Source organism: Ahaetulla prasina, chromosome 1 (assembly GCF_028640845.1).
Source record: "Ahaetulla prasina isolate Xishuangbanna chromosome 1, ASM2864084v1, whole genome shotgun sequence".
NCBI lineage: Eukaryota > Metazoa > Chordata > Lepidosauria > Squamata > Colubridae > Ahaetulla > Ahaetulla prasina.
Window position 1 is genome coordinate 244,905,805 of NC_080539.1, and position 26,571 is coordinate 244,932,375.

The 26,571-nt window shown below is 40.9% G+C and overlaps 1 protein-coding gene across 1 annotated transcript in view; it reads right to left on the reverse strand.

The window, feature by feature from the left end:
- Positions 1-3,897: 3,897 nt before the first annotated feature.
- LOC131203927 (kalirin-like) overlaps positions 3,898-26,571 on the reverse strand; it is a 29,628-nt gene continuing 6,954 nt past the window's right edge. The window contains exons 3-8 of the mRNA XM_058194691.1: positions 16,383-16,410; positions 15,130-15,301; positions 12,119-12,240; positions 10,196-10,327; positions 6,216-6,388; positions 3,898-4,443 (exon numbers count right to left, since the gene is read on the reverse strand). Of these exons, the coding sequence (XP_058050674.1) occupies positions 3,898-4,443; positions 6,216-6,388; positions 10,196-10,327; positions 12,119-12,240; positions 15,130-15,301; positions 16,383-16,410 (1,173 nt within the window). The remainder of the gene's footprint in view (positions 4,444-6,215; positions 6,389-10,195; positions 10,328-12,118; positions 12,241-15,129; positions 15,302-16,382; positions 16,411-26,571) is intronic.

Genomic DNA, 26,571 nt, shown 5'->3' on the forward strand with positions numbered 1-26,571 from the left:
GCACAGAGACATCTGGGGGAGTGGGCAGAGCCTCTTGCCGCTGCCGCTACCAGTTCGCATGATCCAGGGCAAACCGGTAGCAAGCCACCACTGATCTGATCGATATATATGTAGAGTAGCAGAACTGGATACCCAGGTTGGCAATTGTGAAGCTAATGGCTACCATAGCTTGAAGAAAGGACATTTAAACAAATTACATCCATAAATAAAATGGTGACGCTTTTGTTAGATTGTTTCATGTCTAGCAAAAATTGCCCATAATGTACCACATTTGGAAATATGTGGCATTGTTTTCAGCTAGACTTACTCGTTAGTAAATATATGTAGCAGTGCAGCATAGATCTTAAGAAAAGGAATAGGTGTGATTTTAGGATCCAACTTCAGTTGAATCTTGGCTTTTGTTTTTACCTGAGCCCACATGCTACACCTTTAGATGATTGTCAGTGCCTTTTAGAAAGAGTTGCTAAAGGCAACAAGGAATTGATCTTATCCTATATTCCATATTATGACAGCATTGCAACATATGATGGTTGCTTTGATATTAAGTACAGCAAGGGTCTGGGAGGGAAAAATGGATTATGAAAAAAATGAACATCTTTGTATTTAAAGGAAAAGGACTTTGCCTTTTTTTCTAGCAAAGGCACTCTGTATATACTTAATAGCCTCAAATCCTAAGATCAATTCATTTTCTGTACGGTTTGTTCTGCTTTCCTCTATTGATTATTACTTATCTAGTGAGACAACGTGGGGGGGGGGACATTTACAGCACTTGTTTGGAGAAGTTTGATAGAAAAAGGGGAAATATTATGGAAATAGCCCTGTTACTTTGATTTAGAATTATTATTAAGCATGACATGAGCCTTACAAAACCATAATTCCTGTTAATTGTAAAGAGCATGCACCGGTAAAACAAGATGCAAGAGAGGGAATCTCCAAGAGAAACTGCAAATGTCTTTGGGACGGAGGCTATAATAGCCCCAATAATGTGGCCAGTTCAGACAAGATGGCCTGTGCGCCTGTGGATTTAATCCTTGTTATTTCCCTTTTTTCATTTGGCAAATGTTTTCTTGGTTCTTAAGGCATATTTTTTCCATTAAAAAATGAAGTAGGCTCCCTACAAAATAAAATAGATCAAACAGGTTCAAACCAGGATCTTGGTCCAAAAAGTTAATTGGCTGAGATTCTTATGTCTGAAATAGATAATAGAGTCTTTGTTGGAATTTATAATTTCCTTCAGTAAACAGGAGACTTTGAACCCACTAAAAAAGAAGAGTAGGGGAGAAAATACCCCCACCCCCCATTTCCTCCCAATTCAAGGTGTTCTATATCTCCCCTGGGGGGGAAAATTATATTTCACAAGATGGAGGAAACCCCTGGGAAAAAACAACACTAGTTTTAAAGTAACAACAGTAGGAGCTTTGCCCTAGACCTCTGGAGCCTCATGTGGCTTTTTCATCCCTCTGCTGTGGCTCCTTGTTGTTAGTCGGCTCCACAATTGATAGGGCTTTCGGTTAGGACAGGTAGAGGAAAAAGGAGGCTGCGCTAGGAGGAGACTCTGGTGGGGGAACTGGACTTCCGGTCAGTTCCAGAATTGAACTGGGGGGCTTCTGGTTAGGACCTTCGTGGCTCTTTGAGTGTTTAAGGTTGCTGACTTCTGTCCTAGACAGAGTATGGAGTCAGCAAGAGTCACAACTTTCTAAGGCAGAAACCTTTGAGATAGAACTTTGCTCGGTAATAATCCTGCTGGTAGAATTAAAAAAAAAATATTAATCCATCCCATGAAATCTAACACAGTAAAGATTTGGAGTTCTTCCTGTTTTGATATTCTTGACCCCAGGTCCAATCCTTTTAAGCCAGAAAAAAAAATATTGATGCTTAATCACTCCTGGAAAAGAACAAGGAGAAAAGTGCAGAATAGAAATCTTACTCTGTATTATCTTTGCCCCATGTTTTCTTTAGGAATTGAGTTTGTCTTTTACAATTCTTGTCACAGTATTTGTTATAAAATTGCAATAACTGTTGCCAGTTCTTTCCCTCCTCCCCCAACTTTCAATTGTACAAGAGTACCCTGTCTTGTGGGCGCTGAGAGGAAAAACTTTGACACCACCGATGATAATGAAGTTACCAAATGTCAGCTTGTCACGGGGGTGGTGGTGGTTATGCATTCATTTGGAACCCAGTTATCTGTATTGTCCTGCCAAGGGATGAAAGCCTAAATTATTCCTTGCTTCCCCCCGCCCCCAATGAGAAGATTTATTTGATCTTTTAGCCAAACAATACATTTGGCCTTGAAAGTATTGTATCAGGAGCTTTTTACATACCACAAGTAGTGAAAGGACACTGTCAAATCATTGGCACTTTGTGATCCAACAACAGGAGCCCATTATCTCTGCATGTAAGAAGTGGCAACCATCGTATCTGCTGATAATCACTAAATAAATCAGCCTACCCTAAGGCATGCAGGACATTAATTTTTGGGGAAGTGGGAAAAGGAGAAAAAAAAAAACCACAGATGGATGTTTTGACTGATTTGACTTCTAAAGAATGTCGATACAGCAAAGCCGTGAATAATTCATTAGCTATATTAAAATACTCTTGGGGTGTTCAGCGTTGGAATGGTTTTACAAAGATGATGAAAGAACACTTCGGCTTGGAACTATTATTTCAAAAACACTTAATTTGAAATGGTTGTTAAAGGGCTGTTACATGGTTGGGTCCTTAGCTAATCAGAATGTAATATTGCAATGACTTTTAACGTTATCGTTGAGTTGCTTCATACTATGCTCTGGGATTAAAAAAACAAAAACACCCACCGTATTTGAGAAATGGAGTTAAGAAGGTAAATGCATACGGTCATAGTAAACTATTAGCCTTGTGTACTAAGACCAATTTCAGAGCCATAAGCATAAAGATGGACCTACTACGTTCACCACACTTTGGCCAACTTTGGCTTGAATTCACAACTGAGCAACTTTTATAAGTGAAAGGGAAATAAGATCCTTTTCAAGTTACAGAGAATATGAGGATTCAACAAACATTCTTCAAATAGAAAAAGTCTTTGACGTCTAGTTTACAGATACAGCACTTATTTTAAGATAGCTTTTTCTCAACAAAAATTTTCTGTACAAGAGCTATAAAACTTTAATTTAAAAAAATCACCTTTTTGTGCTTCATCTAAATGTTTTTGATGTCTCAATTACTTTACCATCTTATCACTAGCACACTGCTACTTTATAGTACGTTAATCTTGAACAAAGAAATGTGTGGCATTTCAAGAGGACTTATTGGCAGTGGTCTGCTGATATCTTGATCAATGCCACGTATCTATCACTTCATTGTTACTGAGAATCTCAGGTATAACACACTTACCACAAACTTAATTCTAATTCAAGATTAATGAAATCTGCCTTACAGGAAAGCTCTGTTCTTTAATTTAACATGAGGATAGCAATTTTCACAGAATCCAATATTTATCCAGCCCAGTTTGAGAAATGTTGACTATAAATAGTCACCTAGTTTCCACCCCCCAATTTTTGATTGAATTTCGGATAAGCCATTCAAGTATTCGTATAATTAGCAAAGCTGTCTAGATCTTTCAGATGGTTGAAGACCTTCAAATCTTTCAGAAATAAGATAACTGCATTTTGGTTCCCGTTCTTGACGGATGCCATCTTATTGAATATGACTATGTAGTTACAACAACCCCCCACCAAGACGTTGCAGCTGAGGCAACCTGAGAAAGCATCTAATTCTAACTACTTAGATAATGTAACTGCTGAAACGGTACACACTTTCCTCAACAATCACATCAAATGTAATACTCTGTACAGAGGGGATCTGCTTTCTCCATTTTCACCCGCCTTAGTGCTCCATTATCATTACAACAGTTGTCTTGCGTTACGTTCCTGGGTTCATTCTGCTCATAATGAAACTCTTAACGTTGGGAACGGGACGCACATCGAACTGGTGTTTGCGGCGTTCGATGAAAGTAGCCAGGCGTGAGGTATCCAGAGGTATCTTGGAATAGCTGCCGTTATGAAACTGCAGCCACGGATGCTGCAAGCAAGTGGCAGCGGTAGGTCTCCTTCTGAAGTCTTCCTGAAGGATTACATTGATGAAATCTTTGGCAGCATGGCTTACATCGCAAAAGTACTCGTTGGGAAAGCTGAAATCTACTCGGCACACATTGATGCATGTCTCCTCTCTGCTTTCATCCAGAAAAGGAGAAACGCCGCTCAACATGACGTAGGTGAGCACTCCCAGACTCCAGATATCTGTGCCCAGGGACACTGGAGCCCCCTGGAGAACTTCTGGAGCAGCAAACTCAGGGTTTCCAAGCAGATGATGGACATGGTAATGGCCTGTGATTTGAACAGCATCTTCAAGGTCAATTAACTTAACACGTGGCACTGGGATCCGTAAATCAATCAGCAAATTTTCTGGCTGTGGAAAATGAAAATTAAATCACATACATTTTAAAAGGTGCATTGTACATTTCTGTTGTGATAAAAACAGGTTTCAGTCAATACTGGTAGAGCCAATATACTAAGAGAAACAAGCCTGTATCTGGGGTTAATTCTCAAACAAATATCTTCTTTATAGACAGTCAGAGGATACCTTCTCAGAGTCCTGGAGGTGCAGTGCAAGGGAGGCCAAAGGAAAGATGGGTACCTTTCTCTAGGGGTGAGAAGGGCTGGTTTAGTTTTGATTATAATTACATGCTGTTTGTTATTACTATATTAATATTATATAATATAATATAGGTAAACCACCTAAAATCAGTTTGGATTGAGGTGGTATATTCATAAACGAATAAAACAAAGTTCAGTGAAGACCTTGTCTCAACTTTAAACTTGGTAGAAAGTTTCCTTTCCATAACTGCAAATTGCTGCATTAAGAATTACCTGCCTAAGATGGGATCGGTGGTGGGAGTCAAATAATTTAACAACCGGTTCTTTGCCCTAATGACTGGCTGGGTGGGCGTGACCATGGTAGGTGTGGCCGTGACCATGGTAGGTGTGGCCAGGGGTGTGACAAGAAGCACTCAACCTTCTGCACCCTCCTGGGAGCAAAAACAGGTGTGTCACTCCCCAGTGCCCCATTTTGGGCCTAGTAGGCTTCCCTGCACTTACCTGGGAGCCAAAACTGGGCAGGCAGGAGGGACTCCAGGGAGAGGTGGGGAGGAGAGGGGCCAGCCAGCAATTTAACAACCGGTTCTCCCGAACCAGCTGAATCCCACCACTGGATGGGATGGAATGCTTTATAGTGATTAAAATTAACATTAGTATGGACCGAGACAATGACTGTGTTTCTATGAGATCAGTAAATCACTGCTTTACTGCATTAAATAAAATTGAATACAGATACCATGTTATACAATTGTGCAGATTCAAACCGTAGATCTTGTTTTGACTGGCAACAGTTCTTGATTGAGCCAGGAGTGGCCCCAGATACTTGGCTCCCTATCAGTCAAGTTATTTTGAGTTTTTTTTAAAAAAAAAATCCTCTCCAGAAATACCTGCATGTAAAACAAGGAATATTTCTTTGCTCTGCTAAACATCCATTGCTTAAGGTAGTTGGTTCACTCTGCTTAATGGTGAAACCAGCCCTCCTGAGACCTTTTCAAATGAAAATTCTGGGTTTTCAGATCTAAAAGAGTGCAGATTGGCTGTGATCTAATTGAAATATCACTTCAGGTTGGGTCATTGAAGCAATCTGATTCAAAGCAATGCCTCCATTCGAAAAAGCAAATTGCTCCACTGTGACATTTCAATCCATTGTGGGGGAGGGAGGGTTTCCGATTCAAGACAACCCATCGCTTTAGTCTGGAGAAACGTCTACACATGAATGGGCAAGGGCCAATTTGACCAGGGATGTTGCTTCTCTTTGGAGGGAGCCGTCAATCAAAGTTTTGCCAAATCAAAGCACCTTTTTGAAACTCTTCAATTATTCACAGGATGGCTGCAAGCCAAGTAAGTATTATAAACCCTGTGCTGCACTCCTTTCAAAAGACCAGCTGCACCAACATAAAATGATCTGAACGTAGGGAGACTTGTTAGCATACATCTCTCCAATTTTTCATAGCGGGCAACAAAATATGAACCACATGAAGCTTGAACTCCCAGGAAATTTTGATTCTCGACACAGCCTAGAAATCTGAAGTGTTACATTGGTGAAGTTTTCCAGTCTGAAAGTCAGCTCTCCTTTGTGAATACAGGCTCACCGTATTCTGGGAGTTTCACAAATTCAGAGGCCTCGCTGGGTAAGCTAATTCCCCAGGGATTGCTGGCGCTGACCCGGAACTGGTACTGACAGCCGGGCGTGAGGTCTTCAATAACGAGGTAGGTGTCCAAAGTTGAGGCAACAGACTGCTGCCAGATCTGGGAGCCTGTGTTATACGAAGAAAGAGAAAAGACAAAAAAGAGAAAATAACCAACATTTAAATGCAATTACACATTCCTTTCTTAGTGACATAGGCGACTAGCCTTCAATCACAGAAGGTTAGTAAGAAAGCACTCCAGTTAAAATGCTCCTACAGGTTGATCTGAGGAAGAGTAGAGGTATTTTCATCTCGGTCTTCAGCCTGGTTTCAGTAGAACCTAAACTTTAATCTATTTAGGGTTTTTTAAAATGATGTTCTATAGAATGTTAGGGTTCTGTGAGAAGTTGACTAAGTTGTGTGAAAAGGTTAAGGCTTACCTGGGTTAAGGTAACAAATAATAGCTGCCACCACCACAAACTTTCAAATGCAGCCAATTTTCTAGCAGAGGACTTTTTTTTGGGGGGGGGGGCTCTTGATCAAGGGTTTGGGGATTTGGTTTTTTTTAAGCTGTCCTGAAAAAGTTTGAAATCTCTGATTAAACAGAAGTGTTATTTCCAGTTTTTTATTAGTGGTGTGTCTTAAGGGTAGATTGTATGCTCATCCATGGAGCCTTACAACCTTGAGAGTGCCCCATTTGTTGTCATGACAGTCTATTATTTTCCCACCTCCCTCGTTCTTCTTAAGGAATGGGATGCCAAATGCATCTGAACATCTGTTCTGCAGGCTCTCTAAGCCCCTTTAAAACTTAGCTAAGTATCAAATGTTCCAGTGGCTTTGCTTGGTTAGGAAAGAGGGTGGAAGAGCCTTGTGTAGGAAGTGAGGGGGGAAAAGAGAAAAAAAAAGTGTCCAGGCATGTGTGGAGCATCTGGCTTTTGTGTCATACTGATAATACTACAGGAAGAATGGTCATTTGGGAATCACATCCACCATTTTAGTGAATGAAGCATAGAAAAAGATAACAGAACAGAACAGGAAATGACAGAAGAGGAGTAGAATAGAGTAGAGTAGAGTAGAGTAGAGTAGAGTAGAGTAGAGTAGAATAGAATAGAATAGAATAGAATAGAATAGAATAGAATAGAATAGAATAGAATAGAATAGAATAGAATAGAACTTTCTTCTAACAGAAACATGAATATGTTGGATTTGGAGTGATATGGATGGAAGAACATGGAAGGCAAGGACTGAGAAGATAGGCTGTGGTAATTCTGAATAGAAGAGAAGAGAAGAGAAGAGAAGAGAAGAGAAGAGAACGGAACGGAACAGAATGTTCTTCTAACAGAAACATGAATATGTTGGATTTGGAGTGATATGGATGGAAGAACAGGGAAGGCAAGGACTGAGAAGATAGGCTGTGGTAATTCTGAAGAAGAGAAGAGAAGAGAAGAGAAGAGAAGAGAAGAGAAGAGAAGAGAAGAGAAGAGAAGAGAAGAGAAGAGAAGAGAACGGAACGGAACAGAATGTTCTTCTAACAGAAACATGAATATGTTGGATTTGGAGTGATATGGATGGAAGAACAGGGAAGGCAAGGACTGAGAAGATAGGCTGTGGTAATTCTGTGGTAAAGGGAGACATGGAGTCAATTGAAACCCATGTGCTTAGTGATACTAAGGGGACTATTGTAATTTCATCTCCAGTTTTGCCAAAACCCTTCTGACAAAATTTTTAGTATAGAAAGCTGAAGAGTGATAGGAATGATATTAGGCAATGCAGCTTGAACAATGCTTGCCATTTATTGAGACTCATCAGATATTTTCTAGTTACAAAGGACTTTTCGGGACTTTTGATGTATGGTGCACACGTGCCACAAATTGGAAATACAACAAAATGGAAAGTAGGTGAAAGAAACACAAGAATGCAGGGCAACTGTTCCTTAAATAAAGAGATAGCAATTCTCCAGGTACTAAATTGTAAAGTCTAAAGGTGGCAGACGTTTTGTGTAGAAGCTCTCCCCACAACGCTTCACCCCTGCCATTTCTTTCTAGAGTTACAGTCAATGGACTGAAATCAAGCAATCAGCCCTAGATATTGTCAGATTAGACACCAATGGCAAAGCTCAGCAGATATTTTTGCACAGATGCAAGAGGGGAATAACAACTGGAATTGAGGATACTAGATTTAATCTAGGTCAGGGGTGTCAAAGTCGTGGCCCACGGGCCAGATACATCACATGCCGGCCAGGAAACTCCTGGTTTAGCAAAGGGGGAAAAAGTTGCAATACGTCAAGTGATAACCTGTCGTCGCGAGTTTGACACCCCTGATCTAGGTGCTTAGCTTTTCCGCAGGAACAGAGAACTTTAACATTAGTGAAGCTTCCTTGGAGTTCTGAGCCTTTCATAGCCAGCACTAGAACCCACTGCCGACTTCAAGAGTTTGTGATCCTGCAATTGTTCTTTTATTATTGTTATTATTCTATCCTTTCATTAGGGAGTTGAGAGCAAAAGATAGGAAAGGGGAGGATGAACAGTTAGTTCTGTCACCTATTCTACTTGGTTGCCTTCTTTCCCTCTTAAGACAGATACAGAGGTTTAAAACCTAGAGTAAGCTCTCATCACCTTTGCCTGCTTTAGGTACCATTTGTCCTGCTTGCAGCCACAGCAGAAAGTAAGAATGGTAGAGTAAAAGCTACCAGTACATATAGTACTCAACTTACCATCAGTTGTTCAACAATGGTCCAAAGTTACGTTGTCCTTGGAAAAAAGGGACTCATGACATGTATTTGCATTTATAAACATTACAAATTGTTGTACCACCTCCTGGTCACATGATTGCAATTTGGGCACTTGGTAACCAGCTCATATTTATGACTGGTTGCAATATACTGCAGTGCAGTCACATGATCAGTGGTGGGTTTCAAATTTTTTTTACTACCGGTTCTGTGGGCATGGCTTGGTGGGCGTGGCAGGGGAAGGATACTGTAAAATCTCCATTCTCTCCCCAATCCAGGGGAAGGTTACTGTAAAATCCCCATTTCCTCCCAATCAGCTGGGACTCGGGAGGCAGAGAATAGATGGGGGCGGGGCCAGTCAGAAGTTTTACTACCAGTTCTCCAAACTACTCAAAATTTCTGCTACCAGTTCTCCAGAACTGGTCAGAACCTGCTGAAACCCACCTCTGCAATGTTTTGCCAGCAAAAAAACAAAAGCCAATTGTGAAAGTTGTATTATTTCAACAACCATGTGATTCACTTAATGACCACAGAGACTTGTTTTACAGTCATTGTAAAAAATGGTTGCAAAATTGGTTCTGGTCCCATGGTGACTCTTATTATTTATTTATTTATTCGTATTTCTATACCGCCCTATCTCCCTAAGGACTCAGGGCGGTGTACAGCCATATAAAAACACACAAATATACAAAATAAAACATTCATCTAAAAAACTTATTATAAAGGCCAAATATTTAAAATAAGATAAATAAATAAATAAATAAATAAATAATAAATAATGGTGACTCTACTTACGACTGAAATTCCAGTCCCAATTATATACGTAAGTTCAGAAGTACCTGTATAGCAATTATGGCAGCTTGTCTTTTTCTGGCCTTACTAGCATTGCTAGCAGAGATGATCTTGCTAGATCAGGGGTCTTCAACCTTGGTCCCTTTAAGACTTATGGACTTCAACTCCCAGAGTTCCTCAGCTGGACTCTGGGAGTTGAAGTCCGCAAGTCTTAAAGGGACCAAGGTTGGAGACCCCTGTACTGGATGGTGCTAATAAAAATAGTCAACATTTAGGGCCATGAAAATTTGCCTATAACCACAGTACAGGGGGAAAGTGTGACTGTGTTAAATACAAAAATCAGTGTTCAAAACCAATAAATGTACAACAGGTACGCATTCAGGTTTTCCCATGCAAAAGCCTCACAATGCTTGCACCTTCTTCTCTGTACTCGACTGTGTAGCCTGAAATGGTACAGTTGCCTGTGCTGGATGGAGGCAGCCAGCGGAGAATAACTGAAGTACAACTTCTTTCCTGAGCAATAGGGCGATTTGGGGCAGCTGGAACCCCTGGGATGGAGAAAGAGAGAAGAAAGAAACAATTAGCAGAGGACTGAAAGAGAATTTTGGAGTCCCAGTTAAGGAGCAAAAAGCAAACAGATTTACTATCAAATCTCCCACCCCACCTCTCTCTCTTTGTATTCTTCTGCCGAAAAAATAACATCTGAGGAACAAAACAATCAGGGGAAAATAAAATCATGGGAAAGAGTTAATTTCTCTCCTAGCAGTGTTGCTTTAATCCAGTTTTTTTTTAAAAGAAATGTAAGCTACAGGACAGTTTAAATTTCTGATTTAACACAATCTAATTTTAAAATGCGTTATTTTTAGTGCAGTTTAATGTAATTGCTGATTGTAACTAGTAATCTCTATCACCCTAAATATTGGAAAGGTGTAACTTTTAAAGGGTATTTAAAATTCAGGAAAACAAAGAAAATGGGGGCAGGCAAGCCTCCAGCAGACTCCTAGTGACTGATGTGTTTTCCTGCTATATATTATGTTACTGTGTCAAGTTATTATCAGTCATTGGGCACTTTGCTGATTACATTTGGGGTTTTTTTTTTAGAAATATAATAACAATATATAAAGGTTGATCCAATTATTTGGAGAAAAAGTGATGAATCTTTTAGACCAGTCTAATCTCAACAAATTTATGAGGTGTGGTCTCCCAGGCTCGGAGAATTCTGGGAGTTGAAGTCCACATACCTTAAAATTACTGAGGTTGAGAAAGACTGTTTTAAAGTTTACACCTTTCTGTTGATTGCTAATGTATGGGTGTGGAAAGATGGAGAGTTACCGAGATTGGCAGGTGAGGAGAGGATTAAACATGTCCTCTATTTATTAATGCTCGAACATCATAGAAAAAAAAGTACTACCTTTTTTCAGTGACAATAATCGGTGTAAATTTACCTCAAAACAATTTTGCATGTGAAAACTGGCATGTCAGCCTTTCAAGGTGGGGAAATTTTTTTAATGAAAAGGAAGAATTTAAACATGCATTTGATAACATGCAGTGTCAAATGGCATGTGCTGAATAAGTCTCTAAAGCAGGGCTGTAAAACTTGTGGCCCGTGGGCCAGATGCGCCACGCGCTGGCCACGCCCATGCCCGGTTTAGCGAAGGGGGGGAAAGTTGCGATACATCAAGTGATGATGGAAGTTCGACACCCCTGTTCTAAAATCTCTATAGGTTCACTCCCTGAGTGTGACTTCATGCATTTGGGGCAGCAATACAGACGTGTCTTGTCACTACCTCCTTCTAGGATTCAAGTTTCAGATGTAGTCCTTATCTTAGATATGGCCTCCTGGACTTCCAGCTAAGTCTATATCATCTCACATTTCTCAGTTTTAAGGGGTATTAGCTAAGGTCAAGCCAGGGTTGTGGCCCTTTGTTGTGGCTATAATATCTGAATATGTAGGGAAGTTTAAAAATCCTTTCTCTCTCGGGCTTCTTCGGCTATAAGTCCAAGATGAGAAACCATATAACCATTATTTTCTTACAAAAAATTGTTATACATATAATAATGCATGTTTCCAAGCAAATGATGCTTTCCAGATATGTCCCACTTGCATTCTTGTTGACGCTTACAGAGACCTCCCTCCAAGTAAATGAGATCAAACTGTTATTATTAATACTGCTACTATTACTAGAGGGAACTTGCCCTTTGTTTACCCTATTACCTGTCCTGTTGCTCCAAAAACACCATGATTAAAATCAATACCATTTCACCAAGTAAACCTATAAAAAGGTTTTATACAACAGGCCCCATGTACTTAGCTTATAAATGAAAGGAAAATTCATTACCTTGTACTTTGATCGTCGCTGATGTGGATGCTGTCCCAAGTTCATTTGTGGCCACACAGGTGTAAATGCCACTGTCCTGAGGCATCACGTTGCAGATTTTTAGGGTAATGTCACCTGATTCACTAGAGGGAAGCAGAAGTAAAAAGGTTAAATTGAAATTCTGTCAAGTGGCTTCTCTCCCAGAACTTAACTGTTTCAGTGTTTCTGGTAACTAGAGCCATGGGTTTGAGATGGGTGACTATACAAATCCAATCCAATCCAATCCAATCCAATCTAATCTAATCCAATCAATCTCAATTGATCTGGAAAGTGAGAACCAATGGAAAAATAGACAAGATGTGCTCTTTTCTTTGAGTCTATGGACATCAGTCACACAAAAGGAAAGAAATAATTTACTGATGGATATTGGTTCATACTGTTCTATTTAATTATTGTGGTTGTAATGGTTGCAAAAATGGAATGGTTTTGCACTATAATTATATGTGTTATTCATACCGTGCAGATCAAGATTCTGGAATTTGGAGCCTATGTGAAGTTAAGGTTCTTGTTACTAGTCTCTCTCCTCCCAAGGATTTTTTAAAATAAGATTTTTTAATAGGAAGCTAACATTTGGTTAAAAAAAAACCCTAGCCGTGAATGCCATCTTTATTCCCAAGAATGTTCCTTAGCTCCATATAGACTTAGGAGATAAAGACAATGGATGGCTGCACCCAGAATTTTAGTCAGAAGTATTGTTATCTACTTAGAAAACACCACCAACAAAAGTGACCTGGAAGTACTAGCATCTTGGGGGCATGTCATCTTCCTTTTCATTCAAGGCATGCTTTGTGATTAGCTGACCCTGTTGTGAATGCACCAATCTTGCCTGCCCTGTTGTGAATGTACCAATTCTCCCAGGGCAGCCATACAGATATGATCTCCAGAAAAAAACAGAATTTCACTCATCAGCCCCAATCCTGATCAAGAGATGTTGAAGAATTCATTTCCAGGGTCTTTAGGACACAAACCAAATGATTAAGATAATTGAACACTAAGATCACAGTGCTGCTATATTTATACTTCAACATTCCTTTGACTTTTAACCTTCTTTTACTGTTTATCAAAAGACCTACACAAACATAGCGGTCAATACCCAAAGATACATACAATGGATGACTTACAATAAGATAGGATTATTAAACTTTGCAGATGAAGGTGGAAATGATGCAATGAAATGAACAGATGGAAAGTTTCTATGGGACAAAAACAGAATAATGAATCCATCTCCCATGCCATCGTTGAGACTGTCCTCCTTGTTCAAATATTGATAGTTAAATACATGCAATTGTCAGCAACTTTCAGAGCACAGGCCTAAACTTGTCTGCCTTTCCTGGAGTCAGCATAAATTCTTGAGATTGATGAAGGGCCAGAAAAACCTGTCATACGGCAATTGTGATGTCTTACAGAAGCTATTTCTTCGTAGAGGTGCAAAGGAATTCTCAGGAAGCCTTTTCCTTCTTATGCCATGAGAACACTGTTATCCAGTCATGGATCTTAACAAGGTTTATTAAAATGCATTAAGAGCCCTAAGAAGAACATTCCTTTAGCAACGGATATACATTGCACCATATTTTCAGGAAGCTATGTGGATCAAATCAATTCTGATTTGGACTTTTCTTTGAATATGGTGTAAAAATGTCGTTGAATTCCTCTTTGATACACTGTTTTGAAGAAAGGTTGGGCTTGTGACCAAACCTCTTCCTTCTTATGACTTATTACGGCAAATTGTATGGTTTGATCGAGAAGTTGATTAACACTTCTCTTAACAAAGAAATGCTTTTTTGTATTTTAATGAAATACATGGCGATAATAAATATGGGCTTCTATTTCCAGGATTTTTTTTCTTGAGATGAATTAGCTTGACTATTTGATTTCAATCTACCTGCTCTCCAACCAGTATAATATGTGAATACGTCCATATTCATTCTGTTGGATCTATTAGTAGCTATCATATTATTTGGGGAAATTTTAAGTAACAAGATCCTTTTAGTCATTGCTTCTCATTGGAGCCCAACATGCTTGCTGTGAGCGTGTGAAAAATAATTCAGATTTTTAAAAAAATTCTAAACATTTTAATCTATTTTTCAGAAATACACTAATTCTTTTCACTGATTTATGAAATTGATTGCAATGATAAGGTACTCTGAGGGCCACAAACTTTATAACAGAATATAAAGGTGCAATTACATTTTAAATAGAAGGATGTCTGCCTGTGAATACTTGTCATCAGATGTAATTTCTCTTGAAATACTATTCACATTTTTTATTTAAAAAAATTTGACACAATAAGTAAGGTAGGAATGGTAACCAGCATTTTTGAATCCCATTTCTGCAGCTTCCAAAATCCTTTCAGTTTTTTCAAGGTCATCTTGAGGTAGGAAATAGACAAAAGCTATTAATTAAGCTATCATCTCAACTACATTTTTCTAAAAGGAACACCTTCCCAAACACCTGCCCCTATCTGTGTAGGCATAACTCAACTTTTTTACAGTTAGGCTCAAAACCAAGAATGACATGTGGTGAAATTCAAGCTGAGCCGTGCTGGCACCGTGGTTAGAATGCAGTATTGCAGGCTATTTCTGCTGACTGCCAGCTGCCAGCAATTTGATAGTTCAATTCTCACTTGCTCAAGGTTGACTCAGCCTTCCATATTTCAGAGGTCGGTAAAATGAAGACCCAGATTGTTGGGGGCAATATGCTGACTCTGTAAACCACTTAGGGAGGACTGTAGTCAATAGAAACTATAAATTATAAAACAGTTGCCCTTTCCTATAGCAGGGAGTTGGAAAATCTTTTTTCTATATTCCTCTTGACCGATGTAGGTTATGAGGAACTGAAGATCAGAACAGTTTTTAAATGGTTTATGAAATTCATTCTCTTTACTTAATTACAATTACACAGATTTGCTATATTGAATATATTGCTAATTCATTCATTTTCAGCAGAATCCTGAACGCAAAGATTGAACATACCAGGAGGTAAGTGTAATGGCATTGGTGCTGCTGTCATTGTCAAGCATGTTTTGATCCGGTCCTTTCCAGGTGATGGTTGGTTTGGGTCGCCCACAGACTTTGCACTGCAACATTACTGTGTCTCCAAGCAAGCAAGTGATATCCACTAAGGGCACGAGAAACTCAGGAGCAACTGGAGTAAATGCCATACACAAAGACACATCACACTCACAAGAGACATCAACGATTTCATTTGAAATACTGAAACAGCTTCTCAAGCAAGGAGTCGTATTTTTTTGATCTAAGAAAAATCCTGCTCCACAGAAAGTGAAAATAAAAAAAATATTCCTCCTTCTGAAAACATTTCTGAGGCATGTTTTCAGAAATGGGGAAAAGAGAAGGCCTCAAAGACCTCCACAGCTTAGAAGAATTATCACCATGGTTTTGTGAGGATTTCAAGGATCAACTTTAGTATAAGGTGTCATTTTTTCATAATACAACATTGAAATCTTATTCATATCCTGAACATTTTAAACAAGATCTATGGTGAATTTCCTCATAAAACTATGGTTGTAGAATCTTTGAAATGGAAGTGATTATCTGTTATCAAGTCACAGTCAACTGTTAGTGACCACAGAGATTGGTTTTCTCTGTTACAATCTATTCCTAACCTGGCCACTCGAGTCTTCCACTGATGTTGAAATAGAACTATGGGATACGTTTTCCCAATTATTTCTACTTTGATTGGTTTTTATCTTTGGCATTTCTGGATATGTGGGTTGTTCTGTTGTTTTAAAAAGTGTAAGCAGCATGGCTATTCATTTTAATGACAAGGCAGATATAAATTAAATTAATTAATAACAGTGTTAAGGGCAGATGGCAAGTTTGTATAATTGTGATGCAAAATAAAAGCAAAAAAGAACCTCAGAATAATTTGAAAACTGCTTAGCTAAATTAAACAAAATAAAATGAATTATAATTTGAATTAGCGAATCTGGGCTGAAAAATTTTGGACCCAGATTTCTGGATCTCTTTTCTGCCATCCTACAGTTTGCAGATTTTAGCAATTCATATACTGTACTTTAAATTATATTATAGAGACAGCAAAGTCAGTTAGCTGTTCTATATATTATTTGGGATTGTAGTAAGAATGTACTTACTGTCATTACTGAGACAAAATTACCCAGGGTGTTTGGAGAAATAATAATATTTCCCTTTTCATTTTTTAAACATGGAAAAATAAAGACTTGAACAAGTTTATGTCTTTAACTCACCTTCTTGGATGAAATTTGGGTTGATGATCTGAAAAATATATACATATGCACACACACACACACAAGAAATAGAATAGGTTTATTTAATTGGTTATTGAAAAAAGAAAATGCTCTCAGTGAGATATGACTAGGTTTTAAAAATACTGAGGAACTGAAAGTACATCCTGAGAAATCTCTTTCTGAATACTGTGTTTGTTGTAACAGCCCCTTCTCATCTCAACATCAAGATTGCAGGATCCTTCAGTTGGCCAGCTCTTGAAAAGATTTTTAAAAAGAGCAGAAATGAGCTACAAGTCATGAATGTACTTGTTTATAAATGAACCATAGATTTACTGCCCATAATCTTTGGCCTTTCCTCACATTCACTTCCCGTGATCAGCAAACTATCTTCATGAGTGGCTGAGAATCAGATAATTCCTGTAGCTATTGGAGTTCTAAAGGTGCTTTTTCAAGAGGCAATTTGACTTTCTTGTTTTTCTTTGAAGATGTTTCCGCTTCTCATCCAAGAAGCTTCTTCAGCTCTGACTGGATGATGGGGAATGGAAAGATTTATATTCCTTGCAGACAGCTGGTCATTCGCATTCTTTTTAGAGAGTTGTTGAGGCCACTTGGAGGTTTGTCTATGTCCTCAGGGTCACCTGAGTACTGCAAATGGGTGAGGAGCCTTCTTGGAACTGCTGAAAGGACTGTGTATTTTCCACAGAATGTTTTCTGCCCTGTGTGTCTTCACTGTTGAACACAGGGACAAGTTGTTAACCTCCAAGTGGGTTCAACAAGATTTATATTTCTTGCAGGTAGCTGGTCATATGCATTCTTTAATGCATATGACCAGCTGTCTGCAAGGAATATAAATCCTTCCATTCCCCACCATCCAGTCAGAGCTGAAGAAGCTTCTTGGAAGAGAAGTGAAACGTCTTCAAAGAAAAACCAAAAAAGTCCAGTTGCCTCCTGAAAAACCACCTTTGGGACAATCATGACCTGGATGAATGAGAGTCTCCATAGGCATATTGGAGTTCTACAGCACTTTGGACTCCATTCCAAACAGGTGGTTTAAACTTTAAAAAAAGTAGGAGTGCAACAGAAGCATCTGTCTGCAGCTCCAAATCAGCTGTGATTTTTGCAGAGATCATGCTAAAGCAGAGGTCTCCAACCTTGGTCCCTTTAAGACTTGTGGACTTCAATTCCCAGAGTCCCTCAGCCAGCAAAGCTGAAGTCCACAAGTCTTAAAGGGACCAAGGTTGGAGACCCCTGTGTTAAAGAACCTCTCCGGAATCAGTTCTGAAGTGCTGCAAAGCTCTAGTTGTTACCTGATCATATTTAGCACTATATGTAATCCTCACGCACCTAAGAATCACCTTGTTAAAATAGCAGATTAAGCAAAACAGTCCAGGACTCTACAGTAATTGTACTCAAGCGTTTTAGATAAAATAATATGAAGTAGAGCTTGGTCATCTTTGGTTCAGAAACCTCAGGTATTACAGTGGTTTTGAATAAAATTGGTTGTTTCAAAATCTCTCCAGGTCTGATTACTTCATGGCGATCCATCCTTTCTTTGGTCATCCATCAAAGACAGGATAATTTTCAAAATGAGTTTGTAATTCAACCAGTACAAAGTGAAGAATTTTTTTTGGTATTTGTACTTTGCACTTACTATCAGGATAAATTCTTTTACCTGATTGGTGAAAATTCATTCTTACCTACTAGAGTGGGACTTTTAATTATTTTGTACCCAAGAACCTTTAGGCAAAATCCATTAAATTCTAAATAATTTCCTTCCAATAAGTCTTTACACTGTATCTGGAATTGCCTTCAAGAAAATAATATTTTTAAAGTATGAACTTGTCTCATGCAGTGTATTCCTCTACTTGGTATTCATCAATTCATTGTGAGAACTAAAAAAGCCTAAAGACACACAAGGATTCTCGATTTATCAAAAATACCAGACTTATTTGAAAAAAAAGAAAAAAGAAAACCTGTGATGGAAAAAGCCCTGGCCACAAATGTATTTGAAATTTATAGTTAACACATTCGGCATTTGACTTTAGCTTTTTAAATTAAATCTTTGATGAAGTATCTTTATCCAATATCAAAGCTAATAAGATCCACTGGAAACAATCCAGCCTAATTAGGAGTAAATTTGTACAGAACTGTACCATTTAGTAATATTGTAGCAAATGCATTGAAACCCTAGGCTAGACATTAGATTTGTTTCCGCAGCAGAGGGCATATCTGTGCCAAGATATCTGGATTAATGGTTAAACTGTTACAGCAGTCCAATAAAAATTTATTTGATTTGACGATGCCACTATTTCAATTAAGGCTTATCCAGCTGGAAGTTTTCTGCCCTGTTGATTCAAGATTAATAGGCAGTGCTATTTGGTACTGTTAGGTAATTATTAATGATCACAATTAAGAAAGGGTGGGCAAATCATGACTACGGGCCATTTACAGTTCTTACACTTTTTAAGAGTGGTGAAACTGCTTTAAAAAGGCAAACAGTAAAATAGGTTTACCTGTCTTTTAACTGCATATGTGTGAACAGGCACTCACATATTTTGAAAAAAAATAACAACAATAACCATTCAACTCTGGAAATTTCAGCTTTGCTCCTTCTGGGATCTCATTGTTAAACTCCCTATGGCTAAAACAATTACAGTAAAATATTAATTCTGGTGAAAAATATGTTGCCCACTTTGATTAAAAAGGTCACATTCCAAAGATTTATCTACCGTGTTTCCCCAAAAATAAGACACTGTCTTATATTTTTTGAACCCTGAAATAAGCGCTTGGCCTTATTTTCGGGAGGTCTTATTATTTTAGGGCACATGGAACAAGATGGGGCTCCTCTTGCCATCTTACCTGATTTCCAGCTCTGTGTTTAAATATTTTTTGGGGGAGGCCTATTTTAGTGCATGAGCAAAAAAGCCCAATTGGGCTTATTATAAGGGGAAATTTTCGGGGAAACAGGGTAAAAATGAAATTTTGACGACAAAGGAAGGACCTAATTGTGGTATTTCTGCCATGAAAAATATTGGTGATGGAGTGAAGAAAAGCTAAATGGCTATCCTAATGGGGATTGTAATAATAGGGATGTGGTGGCTCAGTGGCTAAGATGGCTTAGCTTGTAGATTGAAAGGTCAGTGTTCAGCAGTTCGATTCCCTAGTGCTGTGTAACAGGGTGAGCTCCGTTTCTTGTCCCAGCTTCTGCCAACCTAGCAGTTCGAAAGCACGTAAAAATGCAAGTAGAAAAATAGGGACCACCTTTGATGGGAAGGTAACAGTGTTCCGTGCGCCTTTGGCATTTAGTCATGCCAGCCACATGACCAAGGAGACATCTTCGGACAGTGCTGGCTCTTTGGCTTTGAAACGGAGATGAGCACCGCCTCCTAGTGTCAGGAACAACTAACATATATGTGCAAGGGGAACCTTTACCTTTACCTAATGGGGATGGTATCTTCTGAATCTTGATCATTTTCCCCAAAGTTACGATACAATTTAGGTATAACCTGTTGTAGCCTCATTGCCACCTCTTTAGATGGTAATAAGTATTGTTTTAACTATTCCAAAATAGTATGACACCATTGAAATTTTTAGCTTTATTTGCCTTGGGGAGCCACAAACAAAAAAGGCTAGATATGGCCTTCAGGATGAAGTTAGCTATCTTTTTTCTCCAGGCATTCTCTTCCACTGAAACAGGAAATTAGTTGTATTTTTCTCCCCACATATCAAACTGAATAAAATTAAATGGTTTTTGATCCGCCAGTTATGCTGAGTATTTTGTAGCTACTCTTGATAACATTCCTCTAAAGAAACCTAAGGGCCCAAATGCACCAAGTCTTGAATGTTTTTTGAATTCTGAGCACCTAAAATAGAGGGTTGTTCGATCTGTACGGTAAGTGGGAGAGGCAGATATGGCGGGGGGAAGGGGCCGTACCGTGTTGAGGGAGCACGCGTTCGATGTTTGAGAGCGATCGCGTGCTCCGGCCCCTCAGTCCCGACCTGCCTCGGGTGGCCATGATCCTCAGAGCTTGGATCTTCGCTGATGTTATGTAATGCCCGGTCCGTGGTTAATAAGGCCCCTGATTTGTGATCTTATTCAGGGGAGTCCATGACCTAATGGGCATTAGGGAAACGTGGTGGGGCCCAGGGGGGGGGGCCCCCCTTGTTGAGATGTGCCCTCCAGGTTTCCAAGCATTTCATCAGCCGAGGGACCAAGGTAGGGGTGGGGGGGTGGCGGTTGTTATTAAGGAGGATCTAGAGCCGAGGGAGACCACTGTTCCTCAGATTGCCGGCTGTGAATCCTCTATGTGCGGTGGGGCTATAGGAATCAGTTGGCTTGGTGATCGCGTACCTGGCTCCTTGCTGCGTGACCACAGCCCTGCCTGAGCTGTTGGAGGTACTCGCTGCTGTGGCGGTTGAGACCCCAGACTTATAGTCATGGGGGATTTTAACCTGCCATCAGTTGGCTTGTCATCGACGGCAGCTCGGGAGTTCCTGGCTTCCATGACGGCCTTGGACCTGATTCGAGTAAATGATGGCCCTACGCACACGGGAGGAGGCACGCTGGATCTGTTTTATATCTCTGGGCAGTGGCTTAATGATCTGGGGTTAGATGATTTAGTAACAGAACCAATGTCATGGTCGGATCATTTTCTCCTTCGCCTAGACTTCCGAACCGCCATTCACCACCGCAGGGAGACGGAACCTATACAGTGGTTCCGTCCCAGGCGCCTGATGGACCCTGAGAGGTTCCTGACGGAGCTTGGGCCATTCCCTGAGGAACTGGCCCACGGCACGACTGAGGAACTGGTCGTGGCCTGGGAACAGGCCGCGGCCGGGGCCTTGGACCGTGTCGTGCCTTTGCGGCCTCTGACCCGCGAGATCTCGTCCGCCCCTTGGTACTCCGAGGGGCTGAGGGAGATGAAACGCCGGAGAAGACGCCTGAGAGCACCTGGAGGTCCAGTCGCCCGGTTGATCGGACACTAGTTAGGTCCTATTCTAGGACCTACCTAGTGGCAATGAGGGAAGCGAGGCGCCTACGCCCACCCTCATTGCGCCGGCAGATAACCGCCCGCCGCCCTGTTTGGGTGACCCGCCTCTCCTACATCAGGAGGTGCGGATGACCCTTTGCAGGGACGAGCCGAGGAGTTTAGTGGTTATCTATACGATAAAATCGCTCAGCTGAGGGACGGTCTGGACCGAATTTGGGATGATCCAAGCGAGGGAGAGGAGGCACGCCTTGTTGAGTCCATTTGGCATGAGTTTGACCCTGTGCCTCCCGAGGACGTCGACAGGTTGTTGGGGAGGCTGCACGGCCCGACATGTTTACTGGACCCGTGCCCTTCCTGGCTGGTACTGGCCACACAGGCGGTGACACGAGGCTGGCTCCAGAGGATTATCAACGCTTTATTGGAAGGGTTTTCCTGCCGCCTTGAAAGAGGCGGTGGTGAGACCCTCCTTAAGAAGCCCTCCTGGACCCAGCTATTTTGGGTAATTATCGCCCAGTCTCCAACCTTCGCTTTGTTGCGAAGGTTGTAGAGAGTGCCGTGGCGCGACAGCTACCCCAATACCTGGATGAAGATGTCTATCTAGACCTGCTCCAGTCCGGCTTCCGACCCGGATACAGCACGGAGACAGCTTTGGTCGCATTGGTGGATGATCTCTGGAGGGCCAGGGACAGGGTTATTCCTCTGCCCTGGTCCTATTAGACCTCTCGGCGCGCTCGATACCATCGACCATGGTATCTGCTGCGCCGGCTGGGGATTGGGAGTGGAGGCACCGATATCGGTGGTTCTCCTCCTATCTCTCCGACCGGTCGCAGACGGTGTTGACAGGGGGCAGAGGTCGACCGCGAGGGGCCTCACTTGTGGGGTCCCACAGGGTCGATTCTCTCGCCTGCTGTTCAACATCTACATGAAGCCGCTGGGTGAGATCATCAGTGGTTTCGGGTGAGATACCAGCAGTACGCTGATGATACTCAGCTGTATTTTTCCACCCCGGCCACCCCAATGAAGTTGTTGAAGTGCTGTCCCGTGTTTGGAAGCCGACGGGTCTGGATGGGGAGAAACAGGCTCAAGCTTAATCCTCCAAGACGGAGTGGCTGTGGATGCCGGCATCCCGATTCAGTCAGCTGCAGCCGCAGCTGGCTGTCGGAGGCGAGTTATTGGCCCCAAAGGATAGGGTGCGCAACTTAGGTGTCCTCCTGGATGATCGGCTGTCGCTTGAAGATCATTTGACGGCCGCTCCAGGAGGGCCTTCCACCAGGTTCGCCTGGTTCGCAGTTGCGCCTTCCTTGATCGGGATGCCTTATGCACAGTCACTCATGCGCCTGCTACCTCTCGCTGGATTACTGTAATGCTCTCTACATGGGGCTCCTTGAAGTGCACTCGGAGGCTTCAGTTAGTCCAGAATGCAGCTGCGCTGGTGATAGAGGAGCTACGTAGCTCCCATGTAACACCGCCTCCCGCGCAGACTGCACTGGCTGCCTGTGGCCTTTCGAGTGCACTTTAAGGTGTTGGTTACGACCTTTAAAGTGCTCCATGGCTTAGGACCTGGGTACTTACGGGACCGCCTGCTGTTACCACATGCCTCCCACCGACCCGTACGCTCCCATAGAGAGGGACTTCTCAGGGTGCCGTCTGCCAAACAATGTCGGGTGGCGGCCCCAGGGAAGGGCCTTCTGTGGGGGCTCCCACTCTGGAACGAGCTTCCCCCGGGTTTACGTCAAATACCTGACTTTCGGACATTCCGTCGCGAACTGAAGACACATCTTTTTATTCGCGCGGGGCTGGCTTAAATTGGATTTTAAAAGTGAATTTTAGCAATTTTAAATGGGGTTTTAATTAACGGTAATTTTTAACTTCAGGCTAATTTTAAATAAGTTTTTTAAAGGTATTTTAACGTGTATATTTGTATTGTTGGTTTTATCTTGCCTGTACACCGCCCTGAGTCCTTCGGGAGAAGGGCGGTATAAAAATAAAATAAAATAAATAAATAAATAAATAAATAAAATTAATTGCCTTTCTTTAATATCACCATTTGTTTTCATGAATTTTGACAAGCTTTGTGTCATAATATATAGCCCACAATTCAGGCTGAAGCATGCAAACACCAGTAAGGAACTTGATGACTTGATAACATTCCTCTAAAAAAACGTAAAGGCTCAAATGCACCAAATTGTGAATATTTTTTGGATGTGAGCATCTTAAATTAATTGCCTTTCTTTAATATCGCCATTCTTTTTAATGGTTTTTGACAAGCACAATTCAGGCTGCAAACGCCTGTATGGAACACATATCTGCAGACTTTGAAACAAGTCTTACAGGTTTCAAAGGGATGCATTAAGCAGTGGGAACTTAGCGCATGAGGTAATGAAGTAGCAGCCTTTAATTTTGATTTATTAATGCTGCAAAATGGAAGTGTGCATTGAAGGATCAGAATGTATTTTGTGTTTATAAATCATTTTCTTTGCAAAAAACAGCCACACCCAAAAGTTTATGGGGACTAAATCTGGGATAGTAAAAAAACAAAGCAAGCTAAACCATTGTGGAATACTAATGAAATAATGCAACATTGTGCAAAACTATAGAAAAAATAAAACTAAGGAAGCAGGAAAAGAGATATATTAATTTGCTTTAACCTGGGGAGGCTGTTGACAGCAGGACACACATCTTTGCTGGAGATGAAATAGTTCTGCCTTTTCCACCATGTCAATCTACTGCTTGGATAGATTCAGTGAGGATCAACAATATATTTTTAGTTGAGTTTTTCTTGCCTGAGGGCTTCCTGACCATCAGACCAACCATTCTTCGCTCTCTTTTACTACGAACAGCACTTTTAGGGGCAAATAGTGGTTGAAAAAGGTCACTCTTGTTAGGAAAATTATCTGGGACTCCAATCCAAGTTAGGAAGTAACCTTACAAAGCTCATATTTATCTAGATTTGCAACTGAGTGGATCTCAAACACCTATTCTTAGGCATCTGGGATGGTATGCTCGAGGTCATCACCATGCAAATGTCAGTGTTTAAGGCAGGGGTGGGCTCCTGGGGGTTCGCAGGGGTTCAGGAGAACCCCCAAATCCCACTCCTGGCTGGCCCCGCCCACCCCCTCCCAGGAATCCCCACATGGCCCATTTTGGACGTAGGTAAGTGCAGGGCGCACATGGAGGCTCAGGGAGGGTGCATAACGGAAGTTAGGAGAGGGCCTCTGGAGCATGGGGAGGCCATTTTTGCCCTCCCGGAGGCTTGAAGAAACCCTCTGGAGCCCAGGGAGGACAAAAACAACCCCTCCCTGCCATGGTGCAGGAGGCTGACTAGGCCACGCCCATCATGGCCACACCCACCCAGCAACAGGGTAGAGAACCCCTTGTTAAAATTTTTGAAGCCCACCCCTGGCTTAAGGGCTGAATTTCTGGAACATAATGGGCACATTCCAGGTTTAAAGCAAAACATAGTTTCTGTTTTATGTATACTCACTAGAAGACATAAACAATTCGCTGGGGAACGTTACAGCACTTCTAACGTGACAATTCGATATAGAGGAACATAATGGAGTGAGCTTCCTGGAAGAATTAGGTAATCAACAGTGTTTGAGGCAAGGTGGATAGCACAAATATATAATGGCCACGGAAGGGGGTCTGTTTGCCAAGAAACAAATTGGTAATGAGGGATTTGCTCTATTTTCATGGGGACGATGTAGGAAAAATACGTGGAGAAATTTCTATTTGTGCTCACATAGAGTTTACTACTCCTGTAATACTTGAACAGCAGCATTTTAAGTCATCTCCCTTGCCTCATTCAAACAAACATTACTGCTGCATCTTGTTTTGTTCTAACTTCCTTTCCTTCTTCTTTGTCCATTGGCTTCAAACTTATATGAATAAATCAGCAAAGCAGTAGCAATGGATATTCTATTGAAAGGCTTTGAAAATAAACTACAACTGCAAGGCACAGCAAGTACTCTGATGTCAGCATTACCATTGCTTAGTCAAAAGCAAACACAATAAGGGAGTGGGGAGGTATTACTTCAGTGCAGACTATGTATCACCCAAAGTCCACAAATCTAGCTTTTATTTATGAATTGGTAAAGGAATACAGATTTTAGGTGTTCTAATATATTAAATATTAGGACTATGCACATTGTTAGAAAGAAGTCTTCTACAATGCAAAAGTAAAGTAGTTACATCATTACTGGACTTTGTGGATAGGAATAAATGTTTTGTACATATACCCGAGCATTGTGAAGTACCTTTTTGGAGGGATGTGAAAAGCACTATTCTTCACATCAGTAAAGTAGTTACATCATTACTGAACTTTGTGGATATGAATAAATGTTTTGTACATATACCCGAGCATTGTGAAGTACCTCTTTGGAGGGATTTGCACAGCCCCATTAAATATTAGTGAGATCTCTTTACCTGTATGCTTTACAGGTATCCCAAACATGCTAATTATGAAAGTGTAATATTCTTATGTTTTCCAAATGGTCTGAGAACATTAGAAGCGCTTTTTAGAGAGTCGAGGTGGTGCAGTGGTTAGAGTGCAGTACTGCAGCTGACTGCAAGCTGCCGTTTGGCAGTTCAAATCTCATCAGCTCAAGGTTGACTCAGCCTTCCATCCTTCTGAGGTGGGTGAAATGAAGACCTAGATTGTTGGGGGCAACAACATGCCGACTCTGTAAACCGCTTAGAGGGCTGTAAAAGCACTCTGAAGGGGTCTTAGTGCTATTGCTGCATCATTGCAAAGTGGTTTTCTGTAGTATTTTCCCCCAATAATAAGAGCTTCATCTCTAAGTTCTCAGACAGATGCTTTGTTTCTAAAACAGACTTGCTTAGTGATATATTGTTATCTAGAACAGGGTCTTCAACTTGGCAACTTTAAGACTTGTAAACTTCCAGAATTCCTCAGCCAGAATGGCTGACGGGGTAATTCTGGAAGCTGAAGTCCACACATCTTAAAAGTTGCCAAGATTGGAGACCCCTGTTCTAGAAGACCTTTCCCATTTTTCCTCGTTTTGGGGTTTTAATCTATGTGCTTTCATATTGTAATGTTATTGTTTAATTATTATTCAACTATTTTCAGTGGAAAGGATCTTTTGCAATGCACAGTCTTCTAAATGATTAAGTAACTTCACATTCAATATCTTGTACCAGAACTCAGGGATTCCCAAGAAAGCTTTAACTACTTGATG